The sequence below is a fragment of the Pithys albifrons genome, chromosome 9, assembly GCF_047495875.1.
Source record: "Pithys albifrons albifrons isolate INPA30051 chromosome 9, PitAlb_v1, whole genome shotgun sequence".
Classification (NCBI taxonomy): Eukaryota; Metazoa; Chordata; class Aves; order Passeriformes; family Thamnophilidae; genus Pithys; species Pithys albifrons.
The window spans coordinates 3391890-3409100 of NC_092466.1; the positions used below are offsets into that span (position 1 = coordinate 3391890).

General features: G+C 47.9%; 1 protein-coding gene across 1 annotated transcript in view; it reads left to right on the forward strand.

The window, feature by feature from the left end:
* Positions 1–17211, forward strand: part of ADAM12 (ADAM metallopeptidase domain 12) — a 214191-nt gene that overhangs the window by 113952 nt on the left and 83028 nt on the right. Inside the window, exon 4 of the mRNA XM_071563503.1 lies at positions 12879–12957. Within this exon, the coding sequence (XP_071419604.1) occupies positions 12879–12957 (79 nt within the window). The remainder of the gene's footprint in view (positions 1–12878; positions 12958–17211) is intronic.

Below are 17211 nucleotides of genomic sequence, written 5' to 3' on the forward strand. Positions count from 1 at the left end.
AAGGGGGCACGATGGGCTCAAGCTCTGCCAGGGGAAATTGAAGTTGGAGAGCAGAAAAAACTTCTTTGCAGAGAGAGTGCTCAGGCATTGGAATGGGCTGCCCAGAGAGGGGGTGGATTCCTCATCCCTGGAGGTTTTCCAACTGAGCTTGGCCGTGGCACTGAGTTCCATGATCTGGTAAAGGGACTGGAGTTGGACCAAGGGTTGGACTTGATGATCTCAGAGGTCTCTTCCAACCCAATCCATTCTGTGTGAGAGGGAAAGTGAGGCCAAAATGGGGACACATCTCCACAAGTCCGTGGTGTTCTGCTGGTGAAATATGAGCACAGCCTGCTTGGAGCAAAAGCTTCATGCTCGTGGCAGGGAGAAACTTGTGGGGGTAAGGAAAAGAAAATACTATTTTATGTTTCAACAAATCGGCAGAAATGGCAAGACAGCTTCATTAAAATTAAAAATGCAAATGCAAGCCTGGGGCACACACTCAGAGGAAGGAATGAGGGACAGAGAGGATGTGATTGTTGGTTGGAGTCTAAGAATAAACTCAGCAGGCTCAGTGACTTTTCATTCCTCTAAGAGCCTGACTCCCTCAAAGTACTGCAGATGCTTCCAATAACCTTTTGCAGTCCCACAGCACTATTTGCATTTTATTAGTTATATTTTAATAAGTTCTGATTTTTCACTGGAATTGCTTGAGTTTCTGTCTTTATAAATTTTCCATGTTGAGACTAGTTTTCTTGGATGTTTTAAATGGAATTCCATCCTAGTCTGGAAATGTGCAGATGAAAGGGCAGTCAGACAATTTGCCCAATGACATCTGTTCAGCAGCATAATTATATACAGCTACAAATGACATCTTTAATTGAATGAGACATTTCAAATAGAATTTGACAGCTTTCCAGCCCAGTATCTCCAAATTTACTATTTAGTGAAAATGTGCCATCCTAGAAACGTTTCAAGGCCTACAAAGGATTTGTTTGATGAAAGGCAGGGCTGTGATGCTGGAAAATAATGCATGAAAATATCGTGTCTGCCACTCGTGACAAATGTGCTTCTCAGCTTCTGAAACTTCTCAGTGTTTTCTGGGGAATCTTTGGAGCCCTGATTTTCTGTGTTTCCTACATCTGTAGCTGTGTTAGAATCACAGAATCCCAGAATCACAGACTATTCTGAGTTGGAAGGGACCCCCAAGGATCATCGAGTCCAACTCTTAAGTCAATGGCCCACTCAGGGGATTGAACCCCTGACCTTGGTGTTATTACAACCAAGTTTTTTTAACCAACTGAGCTCATCTCGGGGTCGACATGGGGATCAGAACAGTATAAAAAGCTCTTAGATTATCTTGTGCAAGTTTTAGTGGAACCATAATCATGGCAAGTGTGTTTTTCATCAGAAACCACAGCATGGCCACCTGAGGAAATGATCTGCAGAGCCAAGTTAGTCTTTAGTCTAGAGCCAGATCAGAGTGCTCAGTCCTTGTCTGGGTCCAGCCTGCAGAGCAGCAGAGCACGAAACTTGTGATCTTTGCCACAGACTCTTCAGAGCTGGAGTAGTTCAGTGCCTACTTCCAGCAGAAAGCTTTAACTTGTAGGGTTTCCCAGCCACTTCCACTCCCCTGAGCTACAACTGCTTCATGTACCTCCCACAGTGAAGTATCTCCAAGGCAGGCAGCCCGCAGAGTTGGCCTGAGGGCACAGAGCTGTGTTCTCCCATCAAAAAATCAGTTAGACAATAAGCACCATCATCTCTCCATTGCTGACAACTCTTTGTGGCACTATTTGTGTTCCTCAGGAGCCTCTGCTGAAGGGTTTGCTTTCCGTGGCATCCTGCCCAGCTGAACCAGCAACATGATTGCTGTTAGTGCTCCTCACAGGGAGGTGACACAAAATGTTCCTCACAAAGATGATTCTCAGAGAGGGGCTGCAAACTGTCAGTGCTGTGCTGGGATAGCAGAGCTGGCCAGTGAAAAACAGAACCAGGGGACCTCTGAGGCTGATAAGGGTGGGATGCTGGGAATCCAGCCCTGAGTGTGGCTCTTGGGGTGTGGGACATGGAGCAGCTCCAGTCAAAGCTCACAGAAGTCAGAGAGCAATGAGGATAGTGCAGGGCCTGGAGGGGCAGTGGGTGAGGGCACTGAGGGCACTTGGTGTCCAGCTGGAGAGGAGGAGACTGAGGGGACACCTCAGTGCAGGGACAACTTCCTCGGGAGGGGCAGAGCAGGGGCAGGCACTGAGCTCTGCTCTGTGTGACAGGGACAGCACCCAGGGAATGGCTGGAGCTGTGCCAGGGCAGGGACAGGGCACAGGGAATGGCTGGAGCTGTGCCAGGGCAGGGACAGCACCCAGGGAATGGCTGGAGCTGTGCCAGGGCAGGGACAGCACCCAGGGAATGGCTGGAGTTGTGCCAGGGCAGGGACAGCACCCAGGGAATGGCTGGAGCTGTGCCAGGGCAGGGTCAGGGCCCAGGGAATGGCTGGAGTTGTGCTAGAGCAGGGTCAGGTTGGATCTCAGGGAAAGGTCCTTCCCCCAGAGGGTGGTGGGCACTGACCAGGCTCCCCAGGGCAGTGGGCACAGCCCCAAGGCTGCCAGAGCTCCGGGAGGGTTTGGATGATGCTCTGGGGCACAGGATGTGACTGGATGGTCCTTGTGGGTCCCTTTCCACCGAGCACATTGTGTGATTCTGTGATTCTGTGGGGTGGTGTCATTTCCTCTTGCTGTGTCTCCAGCCTCCCTTGTACACAGAGTGACCCTTGCTGGTCTTCCTTTCATTCCCCCACAGTTGCCATGTTGGTTTCTTCTTCCCTTGATGACCACCTGAGGTGCAGAGCCCCTTACACCACCCCATTATGACTCACCTGGGGATTTTGGCCAAGTTTAAAGCATTTTTACCCATCTACTTTGTTGGAAAACATGTTTATCTTCTTCCTGCTCTCACCACAACCCTGGTTAGCAGTAAGCTCTTCATTAACATTTTGGAATTCAAATGATAAAATAAATGCTATAGTTTTGGCAAGTAAATTATGTCATAAACATGCCAATGAGTGATGGAAGCAGGAGATGCATCAGGAGCCCAGAACATCATGGGAGGCCCCAACGTGCTTAATTCCCTTTCAATCTTTTTCTATTGACGTTTGGGGCGGTGAAGCTCATGCGTTATTTTCCCAGCAGTCAGGAAAGAAGAAAGCTCTTCATCACCCAGTGATTGCCAGCCAGGGAGCTGCTGTTCTCCCTTGGCTGTTCAGGTTTGTTTGCTTGCACCCTTCTGTGGTTTGCCTGACGCTGTGACTGCATGTATCATAGAATCATAGAATGGATTGGGTTGGAAAAGACCTCCAAGATCATCAAGTCCAACCCTTGGTCCAACTCTAGTTCATTTACCAGATCATGGAACTCAGTGCCACGTCCAATCTGCGTTTAAAAACCTCCAGGGATGGGGAATCCACCCCCTCTCTGGGCAGCCCATTCCAATGCCTGAGCACTCTCTCTGCAAAGAATTTCTTCCTGATCTCCAACTTCAATTTCCCCTGGCAGAGCTTGAGCCCATCGTGCCCCCTTGTCCTATTGCTGAGTGCCTGGGAGAAGAGACCAACCCCCACCTGGCCAGAACTTCCCTTCAGGGAGTTCCAGTCAGTGCTGAGGTCACCTCTGAGCCTCCTCTTCTCCAGGCTGAACACCCCCAGCTCCCTCAGCCTCTCCCCACAGCACTTGTGCTCCAGTCCCTTCTCCAGCCTCGTTGCTCTTCTCTGGACTTGCTCCAGCACCTCAATATCCTTTCTGAACTGTAGTGACGAGTTAGGAAGGCAGGAGGCTTGCAGGGTTGGAAAGGTGTGTTTGTCCCTCTCCTCTGCCTGTTCCAGCACAGCAGAGAGCAGCTCTGGGTGTGAGAGTGCTCCAGCACACCATCCAGAGATATCAGAGCGTGGCTCTCACCGTGGGTGTTGTAGCACGTTTGTCAGAGTTGCTCCTGGTGTGACAGGTGCTGTTCCCCTCCTGCAGGGGGATAGGAGAGGGATTTTAGCATGGACTCCACCAGGCACAGGTCTGCATGAATTTCTGCCTCAAAAGAACTGGCTAGAAGTACAGAGACATATTTTGCAAATGTAGTGTATGATCTCAAATTGTATCTCCACAGACCATGAGAAACAGGCCAGAGGCTTCTGCCATGGAGCTGGTATAGAAACCTTGGATGCTTGGCTGATTCCCGAGCTATTATAGTTTTATTTTGCTCCCATCTTTTCCTCGCAATTGTTGTGCTAATTAAGCTCTGCAAATTTCAATCTCTCAGGTTCTTCAATTATGACATTGCAGTCCCTCTATGGCAGCACTCTGGAGTGGAGCAGAGAGGATATTATGAAGTGGAGACATTCAATGGGAAAATGGCCAAAAGCATTTCAAATCACTTAAGATAATTAAACAAGGGGAAAGAATGTGGCGTGTTTCAAGAATAGGAGGTGGTTTTGTGAATAGGATGATGGTGGTGCCTGTGCATGGGAAACTCATTAGCCTTGCTGCACTCAGGCCTTGTGCTGTAATGAGAAAGAAGAATTGAAAAACTCCTCTGTGAGTCCCGCTTTGTGAGCAGCAGCAAATCCCTGCACTGAGACCTCCCCTGCAGAGGCTGCAGCTTTAACAGACTTGCTTATTCCTGTACCTGGGAAGAAAGACAGCAATTGAAGAAATAGCAACTAATTGCAGTGTAAAGGTCAAAACGACCTGAATTGAGGTGCTTAAGGATGAGAGGAGCAGGCAGCAGTTCCAGTGACATTGCTGGTGACTGTCTGGGTGCCACCCTGTTCCACTGCCCTCACCCCCATACACAGGAGAGGGTTCAGAGGCATCGCCCCTGGGGTTTAGTGGGAGTTTGTACAACAGAGGCAGCACCTGGAGGGGGGGAGGAGACAGGCAGGTCATCATATGGATGAGTGGACGGGTGGACGGACAGATGGATGGATGGATGGATGGATGGATGGATGGATGGATGGATGGATGGATGGATGGATGGATGGATGGATGGGTGAATGGGTGGATGGATGGATGGATGGATGGATGGATGGATGGATGGATGGATGGATGGATGGATGGATGGATGGGTGGGTGGATGGACAGATGGATGGATGGATGGATGGACGGACGGACGGACGGACGGACGGATGGATGGATGGATGGATGGATGGATGGGTGGATGGATAAAAAGGAAGAAATGTTTGGACAACAGAGAGAGGCAGCACCTGGGGCAGGAGGAGACAGACAGGTCAATGGATGGATGGATGGATGGATGGATGGATGGATGGATGGATGGATGGATGGATGGATGGAGAAAAGGAAGAAGTGTTTGTACAACAGAGAGAGGCAGCACCTGGGGGGAGGGAAACAGGAGGAAATATCATTTGGATGGATGGAGAAGGGGAAGAAGCGCCAGTAAAGGTGAAGTGTCTGTGTGAGCTGCAGGCACGGGCTCAAGCTCTGCCAGGGGAAATTGAAGTTGGAGAGCAGAAAAAAATTCTTTGCAGAGAGAGTGCTCAGGGATTGGAATGGGCTGCCCAGAGAGGGGGTGGATTCCCCATCCCTGGAGGTTTTTCAACTGAGCTTGGCCGTGGCACTGAGTGCCATGATCTGGTAAAGGGACTGGAGTTGGCCCAAGGGTTGGACTTGATGATCTCAGAGGGCTTTTCCAACCCCATCCATTCTATGATTCCATGAGCAGGAGGGAGGCCCCACACTCCGAGCTGGGTCATCCAGGCACCTCCTGTGCCTTTCTGTGGTCTGTGCTCCCCTGGCACACTCAGAGCAGTGACTGCCATGGTTTAAAAAGTCAGAGGAATATTTGATGTTCCTCCAGGACACCAGTTCTTGAGGTGGTGTGACCATGCTGAGCTGTTAATCAAAGCCAAAGGTAAGCACAAAAGCAAGAGTAGGTTCCTCTCTGAAGCCCCAAAGGTTCACAGCACATTCTCTGTGCCATTCAAAGCAACTTTGTGAAACCACGTGACCAAAGGGGGCATTGCTGTGATGTTGGACCCCAGAACAGGGGTCAGATGAAGCACAGAATGGTTTGGGATGGAAGAGACCTCAAAGATCATCTCATTCCAACCCCCTGCCATGGGCAGGGACACCTTCCACTCGACCAGGCTGCTCCAAGCCCCGTCCAACCTGGCCTTGGACACTTCCAGGGGTGGAACATGTCCATGTAGGACCATATTTGAAACAAGATTTAAATGGTGATTAGGGGCTGTGTTTCCAAACCTTTCCATGGGATAAGGAGTTGCAAGAAAACAAATCAGGTCACACAGCTCAGTGTTCTGAGCCTTGCAGAGTCTCCAGGGTTCATTCCAAGGCACATCAGACTTCAGAATCAGAACCAACAATGCTCCAGCTCAGATGTGACTCTGCTTTGCAGCCAGGAATTGCTTGTGGTGTTTCTGTTTCAACATGGGATTTTAGCTGTGTCCAGCTCTGGCTTCACTGCACCCTGTGTGGAAGTGCAGGTTCTTGGTGGCAGTGGGCAGATCCTGCCACCTCCCTGGGAGTGCTGGGGGGTGTGGGTTGTGTGCCACAGAGTGCCTGCCCAGGAGAAGCAGCCCAGGTCCCTGCTTGCTCTCAGGATTTTATTAATGTAATAACCTGGGTCTCTCCTGCCAGCCCTGATTCTCTGCTGGGGCAAAGGCCAAGTTTTGTGCTCCTTGTCATGCCAGAGCAAGGCAAAGTCCAGCTGAGATGTGCCACACCAGCCAGGGGCTGAAGGAACATGTGCCAGAGCATCCAGCCTTGCTGCTCTGGTCCTTCACAGCAGAGCTGCTGCCTCTCAGCTGCTAAAGTGTCACTTCAGAGTCCCAGGGCAGCTTGGAGAGACTCAGAGCCCCAGTTTGATGGACAACAATGGTGGTGCCTTCCCTTCTATCTGTTATGAAGGTGGGATTGGAAGAGGGAGGGCAACCCTGAGACACAGACTGAAACCCAGATCTGTGTGCTGTTAGATCTGCTCCTTAGGCTCGTGTCACATTGTCTTCTGCATCACCAAGGGAACCCCCAGTGTCTGCTCCTTCTGGGATGAGGCTTAGATTTTTCCTGAGTGGCACTGACATAAAAACTGCACAGTTCTTGTCATTTTTATAGCCTGATATTCTACACTTGGTACCTGGATGGTTAAAGGGGGATTTATAATAATGATCTGCACCCATCTGAATATGTGCAAAGAAAGAAATGAAAGTTTCAGCTAATGAAAGAAGTGGACAAGGAAAACCCAGAAAAGGCTGAATATCAGGAAATGCACCATGACAGTCACACCTGTTGGAATGCAAAGTGATCTCCTGTTGGAAATGGTGGGCTCAGCATTGCCCCTGACATTTGGAGCTCGATGAGCCAGCACCTGATTTGATTTATATCATCCTTGGCTTCCAGGAGGCCCTCTGTGTGATCCACTGGATTTTTTCCATCTCTACCTTCTGTGACTGTCTGTCTGACTCACCCTGGGTGAGGAAATATCATTATAACCTTTTGAAATAATATATCGGTGCCTGGAGAGCAGGGACTGATTTTCTCATTTGCAAGTGAGAGGCAGAGTGTTAAATTACCCTTCCTGTCATTAAAGGGAAGGAGTCAAGAATCTGATGCGTTTAAATCATGACATTTTTCCCCTCCCCAAAATAACCACCCAAGATTTCCCCCTGTGGGGGGCTGGGAAGGTGAGGATTAGAAGTTTAAATAACATTCCTCATATTCCCTGAGGCTTAAGCTTTTACTGGGAGCTTGCTTGACACCTGAAAATGTTTCAGCAAATCTGATCTGTGAGCTTTCTACTGGCTTACAGAGGATGAGGAAGCCTGTGCTGTGTCTGTCATAGATCAGGAGGCTTAAAACTTTTTATCCTGGGCCATCAAAGCTTCTACTTGTTAATTTGACTCTGGAAAATTTGGCCCTGAGCAACGACCTGGTCTAGTGGAAGGTGTTCCTGCCCATGGCAGGGGGTTTGGAACTTGGTGAGTTCTAAGGTCCCTTCCAATCCCCACTTTGTGATTTCTGTGAAATCTGAAAAAATTCAAAGTGCTGACAAACATAGTGATTAAATACATAAGTTTTTTTACTCAAGAATTGCTCTTTTGCCTCTTTGGAGTGTAAATGAGAAATGTGTGGTGTTATTTCAGCTGCTTTTTCCCAGCCATATCCAGCAGCTGATGTAGCTCTCCATAGCAGTTGTTTCTGTCCTTGATGCAGGGCAAATATTGATAATGATCTGGTGCTGCTGAGTGTTGGCACCATTTGAAACTCCAGACATGGTGATGAATGGCACTGTGATATATTAATGTTATTTTGATCCCTGCTCTTCAGAATTACATTGATCCAATTAGGTTAAGTAGCTTGCCATCTAAATTAATTTACTTTCCTCTATTAATCTCCTTTACTCTGGGTCAAAACCAGAAATGTAAATCAATGTATTATATTGCATATCTTTGGGGGGAAGGGGGGGGAGAGTAATTAAATAATCTAATAATACATATGCTGGATTCATTGTTTAGCATGTTAAACATTATTGCCATAATTGGCAAGTGAAGTGGTGCACAAGTGAAGTGGAATTTGAGTGCTTGTTACACTTAATTTTCGTAACCTTTCAAGACAAGCCTTGTGTCCCTGGGTACTAACACTGTGTATGGCTGTGCAGCTTTTAAGATATTGGACACTTTGGGAGTGGGGATCACAGCTGCTTTCTCTGCCAGAAACTGTCAGACTCCCTGGCAACATGTCCCAGGAGGTCTCCAGGCTCTGCAGTGTGGAGGAAACCTTCCCTCTGGCTTGCTCCTACCCTGGCACCAGCTCTGGATGTGGCAGGAAAACAGATGTCTCTGCAGTGATGTCTCAGTTACAGACCTGGGGGAGTGTCAGAGCAGCTCCTGAAAACCTCTCTCCTTCTCCCAGTGGGATGTGTAATTTCCATGATTTGAAACCATGAAATCACTGGATGGGGTGTCTTGGAAAGGACCATAAAGCCCATCCAGTGCCACCCCTGCCATGGGCAGGGACACCTCCCACCAGCCCAGGGTGCTCCAAGCCCTGTCCAACCTGGCCTGGGACACTCCCAGAGATGGGGCAGCCACAGCTTTGTCTTCTACACTGGGATGTACTTTCTCTTTTTAGGTGATTCCAACAGTGGAACTCCATCATCTTGGTGCTCTTATCAGTCTTTTCCTGCTCACACTGGGACTTCTCATGCTCAGCCAGTGTTTTCAGGATCAGTAGGACATTCCATCCTGACAGAGGGACTGATGGCAGCTGCACCAGGAGCTTCTTTACCTGCTGTGCTTCCTCACTTTAGAAAACAGGACTGGCCATGACAGGCTCCAACAGAAAGGAAGCACTGATGGAAGGGAAGGAGATGGCACAGTTGAAATAGATACAAAGTGCAGTGTTTTGGGTTGGCCTCAGTTCACTGTTCATAACCTGCCAGGTTTATGGCTCTGCCAGGGGAGATCTGGGCAAGGGCCCTTCACAGCCAGAAATGGATCTGGTTCTTTAACTGTCACTGCAGCAGAAGACAAATGGGAGTCTGGTGACCCCTGTGATGGGGCAGGTCAGGTTGCTGATCACAGAGCTCCCCTCTGGGATTGGAACCTGTGCACCTCTGAAGTGTTTCCTGAATTTCTGCCTGAGGGCAGAAAGAGCAGCAGCAGAAAGGTCACCTTTGTCATCATTGCTGTCAACCACCTTGGGAAGAGCAGAGCACAGAGCAAGTGTGTTGCTCAATCCCTTTGCCCTCATGCCTCATCTCTTACCCCTGCCTGAGGGTTGGCCCATTGAATAAAACTCACTCCCCATCTGTATAAAGTCCCACAAAGTGCACAGCAAAACTCTTCTGGCTTCAGTGATGGGATCTTGCCTTTACAAAGGTAATTAATGCCTGCTCAGTGCAGAATTTAGCAGTTTTGTTATAGAAATATTAATGATAATTAAGAAAGCAGCTGCTCTTTGTGATAATGAGACAGTAGGAAACATAGAGGGACTTTTTACAAGAGCATGAAAAATTAAAAATGTAAAATGAGAATCTGTGCTTGAATCCTCATTGTATTGTGTTGGGGCTTCATCTTTGCCACTTCCTAATATCTTTTTTTTTCTTTTTAGTTTTGATCTTGTCTCATTAATCTGATTTTTTTCTACCTTAAGATAGGTTTTCAAAGACAGGTTTTCTCACTAATAAGGGTTTGTAGAGTTCCTTGCACAACTAGATCCTGATCAAGCCATTGGATATTAATGTGTTGCAAATTAATGAGTAATGAAAATTAAATTTGTTTGCTTCCCAGTTTAAATGTTTATACAAGGCACAAGGAGTGTGTCCCAGGACTGTGTCATGGTTCACACCAGTCTATTTGCAAGAGTGCAGCTTTAAACAGCTTTAAATAAAAGAAGTGGCCTGGTGTGTTCAAATCAACAACCCAAAGGGAGAGAGACACCTTGGAAGTGGAACAGACCATTGTGAAATGCAGTGCCACAGGTTCTCAGGGCAGCTTTCTGAAGGTGATGGTGGCATTTATCCTTTGTGTCTTCTGTATTGTGCTTTTGCATTTCCCCAGAATGTTTGTCAGAACTCAGGCAGGAGGGTGTTGAAGAGCACAGCTCAAGACCTCTGCTAGGAGTGAACGAATGTTCTTCCTTTGGCTCTGTTAGAAATACCCTTTGGATAAGGAGTTGAAAAACAGATCAGTAGCAAGGCTTTTTTTGGAGAAAAAAAAAAGGCAGCTGGAGCTTTCCCTGTTCCATGAGTTACTACAAAAAGAGAAGTTTTCCTACGTGCTCCTCTCTGGAGGTTTCTGGGAAATGACAATTCCCAGTCATTGCCAAAGGCAGGAGGGGAAGTGTGGAGAGAATGGGAACAAAAGGCCTCATCACACACAGGGCCTTTCACCACCTCCTGGTACATCATTTTACATTTCCATTCGTGAATATCCTTTTCAGAGGATCAGGATAAATCCAGTGCTCCAACTCCTGTGATGTTCATCAAGTGTTTTCCCCTGAGTGTCAATGGAAGAAGTTTGTTTCATTCACCAAGAGCTAAATTAGCCTTTGGGTGGTCACTTGCTGAGGAATGCAACAGATTATCTTGTATAATAAGGAACACAGGATTTTCCTTTTCAACCAACCCTCATTGCTTAACCACACTCCTGTAAGAGTCTGATAAACTATCAATCCCAGATATGGAGGTAAAAACTGGAATGGTTTGTTGAACATGCAACAGGCAATTTAACGATATTGGGGCCAGGATATGTTAGTAAGGAGGATGGATTATGGTAACTTCTATTAACTAGGGGATTATACAAGTTGTGGTTAAGTTGCACAATTAGTTAATATTTTCTATAACAGGGATTTTACATGTGGGGAAGAAAACAAAGGGTTTCAGCAGGAATTGATAATACTCATCTTAAAATTCAGCCAGACACAGCCAATCAGCCTGGTTGAACATCAGCAGGCCTTGTTGTCCTTAGTGAGGGGATTTTGTCTCAGCCTCTGCCTTTCTGCTTAAGCTTGTCAGGCTCTTGCTGCTGGAAGCTGAATTTTGATCCTTACACACTCCAAATGCCCAGATTTCCAAATTACTGTAAAATGTATTGAAAATTGCATGGAGGATTCAGCACTGAAACACACTGGCACACAGCCCTGCTTTGGAAGAGAAAAGTCTGGAAACTTGCAGCCCTTTCCCAATTCCTGCAGGAAGTGCTCATGCCCTGCAGCTTCACTCCTTGGAGTTCTACTTTGCCTTATTGTGGTGCCCATTGTGTCCCTGATTTGCTCCCTGTCTCAGCCAGACCCACTGAAGGGCAGGGGCTGTGCCCTGATGTTCCCTGTGCTGTGTGCCCTGATCATAGAACCATAGAATGGACTGGGTTGGAAAAGACCTCCAAGATCATCGAGTCCAACCCTTGATCCAACCCCACTGTGATCATCAAGTCCAACCCTTGATCCAACCCCACTGTGATCATCAAGTCCAACCCTTGATCCAACCCCACTGTGATCACCAGCCCAGGCACAGAGTTCCCTGGGCTGGTGATCACAGTAGGGTTGGATCAAGACGTGGTGGATTCTCACTCAGTGCCACATCCATAGAATGGATTGGGTTGGAAGAGACCTCTGAGATCATCGAGTCCAACCCTTGGTCCAACTCCAGTCCCTTTACCAGATCATGGCACTCAGTGCCACGGCCAAGCTCAGTTGAAAATCCTCCAGGGCTGGGGAATCCACCCCCTCTCTGGGCAGCCCATTCCAATGCCTGAGCACTCTCTCTGCAAAGAATTTTTTTCTGCTCTCCAACTTCAATTTCCCCTGGCAGAGCTTGAGCCCATCGTGCCCCCTTGTCCTATTGCTGAGTGCCTGGGAGAAGAGACCAACCCCCACCTGGCCAGAACTTCCCTTCAGGCAGTTCCAGACAGTGCTGAGGTCACCTCTGAGCCTCCTCTTCTCCAGGCTGAACACCCCCAGCTCCCTCAGCCTCTCCCCACAGGACTGTGCTCTGTGCCCTGATGTTCCCTGTGCTCTGTGCCCTGATGTTCCCTGCACTCTCTGCCCTGATCTTCCCTGTGCCCTGATCTTCCCTGTGCCCTGTGCCCTGATGTTCCCTGTGCCCTGTGCCCTGATCTTCCCTGTGCCCTGATGTTCCCTGTGCCCTGGTGTTCCCTGTGCCCTGATGTTCCCTGTGCCCTGATCTTCCCTGTGCCCTGTGCCCTGATGTTCCCTGTGCCCTGATGTTCCCTGTGCCCTGTGCCCTGATGTTCCCTGTGCCCTGATGTTCCCTGTGCCCTGGTGTTCCCTGTGCCCTGATGTTCCCTGTGCCCTGATCTTCCCTGTGCTCTGTGCCCTGGTGTTCCCTGTGCCCTGATCTTCCCTGTGCTCTGTGTTTTCCAGGGGCCTCTTGTCCAGCGGTTTCACAGAGACCCATTACCTGCAGGACGGCACCGAGGTGGTTCTCACACACAATGGCACGGTAAGGTTGGCATTCCCTGGGCAGGTGGCACCTCCTCATTGAGCCCACAGTGCCCCTGCCAGGACCTGAGCCCTGGCATGGAACAGCTCCACATGGCATCTCTTTTCTATTGCTGCCTTTTTGATGCTACAGTGAGATTTTAGAGAGAGATTTTAAAGGCAGCTTGAGCTTTTCACCAGCTGACTGCTAAAATTTGTAAGGTTTTTTTTCAGCTCCTTAGAAATGCACCCATTAAAGTTGATAATAATTGTGGGTCAGTTATGGGGGGAAAGCCCCAGGTCTGTTGGGGAAAAAAAACCCCTAAATATTTGATTTCCATAGTGCAGAAGTTCATGTCAGGGATTTGAAGGCTGGAGTGTCTTTTCTCCCCAGGGAAGCCACAGATGAGGTTGGTTGGGTTAATTTTTTAAACCACACCATAAATCTGTTGTGGATATACTTTATACACACATATGTATGTCAGTGCATATTGATGTACATGTGTGTATAAATAATACATAATATTATAAATATATGTGTCTTTATATGCCTATAAATGTGTATAAATAGCATATAATATATAATATATGTGTATATTTATGTACATTTATATACAAATATATAAATACAGCCTGTTAAAATAAGTACTTAGAAACTGCTTTATATAAATAATAAACCCTTAAAGGCAGGAATGGTTTTGTCCTCTGACAGCATGAACACCCTAATTAGAAATAATGCAACAAGCTATTTTAATTACAAAGCTAATCTTTTATCTGCCTGAGTCCTATTTGTTATGTTATGCTATTTATTTATTGACTCTGTCAGCAGAGACCTCGAGCTTTGTGTTCCCATCCATAAAGGGCTTTGCTGGGATCAGTGCAAGGAATTATTTCTGTGTGTAACATCTCACTTGTGACAAAGCACCTCCATCAGAGCTCCCAAGGAAAGCAAACCTTGGGAAGCTCTCAGGGCTTTCCTGGTGCTCAGGGGGGCTCAGACCTTCTGCAAAACCAGCTTGGTGCAAATGAGGCGTTTGGTGCAGAAACAGGAAGGTTGGGGAGAGTCCTGAAGGAAGGGAAAGGGAATAAATGAAGCACACAAGCCTTGTAGAGATTTACCAACATCACCATGAATTGTGTACATTTAATCATAGGTTTTGCTTACTAAAAAATCTCTGCATAGTGGTAAGAAGTCCTGATTCATAATGACAGGACATTTTGCTGCCTAAAAGACATTTTCTTGGGAAAGATCAGTGAATCCATTTTGCATTAAATGCTGCATTGTGGCTTAGGAAAGATAAGTGTCTGTGATCTTATTTTTCTACCTTTCCTTCACTGAGGGCATCAATACAGTCTGGAGCTGAAACCAAATCTGATTTTCCATTGAAAAGTTGCTTAGTGAAATTCTGCTTGGGGGTCAAAGCCAGTCAGGTTTGTGGGGCTGCCATTTGGGGGTTTCTCCAGCACACCAGGCAGGGTTTAGGTTGTTTTTCTGACTTATAGCACTTGAAAAATCGTCAAAAGCTGCTATTTATTAAATGATCTCAAGCAAGAGTAGGGTATTGTTTCAAGTCTGACAAATCAGCCTTGGTAATTATATTTAGGGGGTCATCCATTTTATATCCTTGTTTACAGGAATAAAAGGATTTGATAGCAGGAAGAAAAAAAACCCTGCAGTTCAGTGGAGTTACTGAGCTAGAAATCAATTTTCTCCCAGTCCCTCTGCAGACCATGCTCTGCTAAGTTTACATTTTGGATATTGAACTCTGGTATTACAGAGCTCGTGGATCTCAGGGAAACTGTGAAATGGGCCCCAGCAAGGAGCTCCGAGTTGATAAAATGACAAGTTGTATGTGGAGAGGGAAGGAAATCAGACCCTTTGCCATCACTGACTCTGTGGTGAGGACCCCTGGGCTGCCAGGGGGGAGATGTTGGCAGCCAATGCCCATCCATGGGGACTGTGCCCAGCCTGGAGATGCTGAACCCAAGGAGTGCTCTCTGAAGAGCTCTGCTCTGCATCTCTGCCTCCTGCTCACTTAGGGCCATGACCATAAACATATTTCTTCTTGGTTCCACCCCATTTCAGGGTGAGTGTGAGTCAGGGCTGAGGCCAGAGGTGTTGATTTTTCTTCTGTCTTATCAGCTGGATGCACATAACTGATAATATTGAGATAAAGTGAAATAATGCACTCACACTGAAAATTTGACCTTCACAGCAATTGTGACTGAGCTGATTCTCCCCAAAAAGCTCAGCCCAGGACTCCCTCCCTTCTGTTCTGGCTTTGTCCTTGCTAATGTGTTACTGGCTCTTTATGAGGACTGATGGTGAAAACACACAAGAGTAAAACACTATTACTCTGGTTCTGTCATTTCTTTCTCTATTGAGATTTGTATTTAGAAAGTCAGTTGTGGCTGTTCCCTGTTCAGGTGCTCATGCTGGAAATAAAGATGCTCTGAACAAACATTTTTCATGGTGTAACCTCATTTGCAGAAAATTCACAGCTGAATCACTGCATCTTGCCCAGCATCTTGGCTTTCTTTCCCAAAATCAAGGTGGTCTTTAGGAGTCTGCAGTGGGAGGCTTTGTAAATGAAAACCAAAGTGAAAAGGTTAATTATTGCAGCTGGAGGGGTGGGAATGAACCAAGTTCTCAAAGGCAGAGGGAGATGACTGACTGTCAGGCTGCAGCAGGAGTGATAACTCTCCCTGCAGTAATAAGAGAGGAGCCTTTTACAAAAGTGTTTTTAGTTTCCAGGTGGCATTGAAAGGAGCCACGAGCAAGGGGACACTGGATGTGACACCACCATTGCCTTCCAGCCAGTCACATAATTGGGGCTGTAACATAACCTTTAGTCAACACTAAAATGAGCCTTGATTCCAGACAGATATGTGTGTGCTGAGGAACCATCTCTGTTGTGGGGGCCTTTTGCAAGCAGAGGATTATTAAAGAAATACAATAATTGAGGCACAAAATTAAATTGGACAGTTGCCTCTCAAAATAGGAGACCTTCTTATTCTTGGTTGAGCTTAATAACTTGCAGCAAATTTGCTGATGACACCAAGCTGGGAGGGAGTGTCAACCTGCTGGAAGGCAGGAGGGCTCTGCAGAGGGATCTGGAGAGACTGGAGGGATGGGCTGATTGCAATGGGATGGAGTTCAACAAGGCCAAGTGCAGGTCCTGCCCTTTGGCCACCCCAAGCCCTGCAGCGCTCCAGGCTGGGCACAGAGTGGCTGGAGAGCAGCCAGGCAGAGGGACCTGGGGGGACTGAGGGACAGGAAGCTCAACAGGAGCCACCAGTGTGCCCAGGTGGCCAAGAAGGCCAATGGGATCCTGGCCTGGATCCAAAGTAGCGTGGCCAGCAGGCCCAGGGCAGTGACCCTTCCCCTGGACTCTGCCTTGGGGAGGCCACACCTTGAGTGTTGTGTTCAGTTCTGGGCCCCTCAGTTGAGGCAAGAGATTGAGGGGCTGGAGCGGGGCCAGAGAAGAGCAACGAGGCTGGAGAAGGGACTGGATGTGGCTCTGAGTGTCCTCTTAAACACCTCCAGGGACTGAGAATCCAACATGTCTTGATCCAACCCTACTGTGATCACCAGCCCAGGGCACTCTGTGCACTCTGTGCCCTGGGCTGGTGATCACAGTGGGGTTGGATCAAGGGTTGGACTTGATGATCTCAGAGGTCTCTTCCAACCCAACTGAGAAGAGCAACGAGGCTGGAGAAGGGACTGAAGCACAAGTGCTGTGGGGAGAGGCTGAGGGAGCTGGGGGTGTTCAGCCTGGAGAAGAGGAGGCTCAGAGGTGACCTCAGCACTGTCTGGAACTGCCTGAAGGGAAGTTCTGGCCAGGTGGGGGTTGGTCTCTTCTCCCAGGCACTCAGCAATAGGACAAGGGGGCACGATGGGCTCAAGCTCTGCCAGGGGAAATTGAAGTTGGAGAGCAGAAAAAACTTCTTTGCAGAGAGAGTGCTCAGGGATTGGAATGGGCTGCCCAGAGAGGGGGTGGATTCCCCATCCCTGGAGGTTTTTCAGCTGAGCTTGGCCGTGGCACTGAGTGCCATGATCTGGTAAAGGGACTGGAGTTGGCCCAAGGGTTGGACTCGATGATCATGGAGGTCTTTTCCAACCCAATCCATTCTATGATTCTGTGATTCTACTTGGTTGGGTAATTCAATAAAAAACTTCCTTTCCAACCTGTTCCCCTTCCCCTTCATTTGCTCTGTGAATTTTTCAAGCTACGGGGTTGGGATTGGCTTTTTATATTTTTCTTTATGCACAACT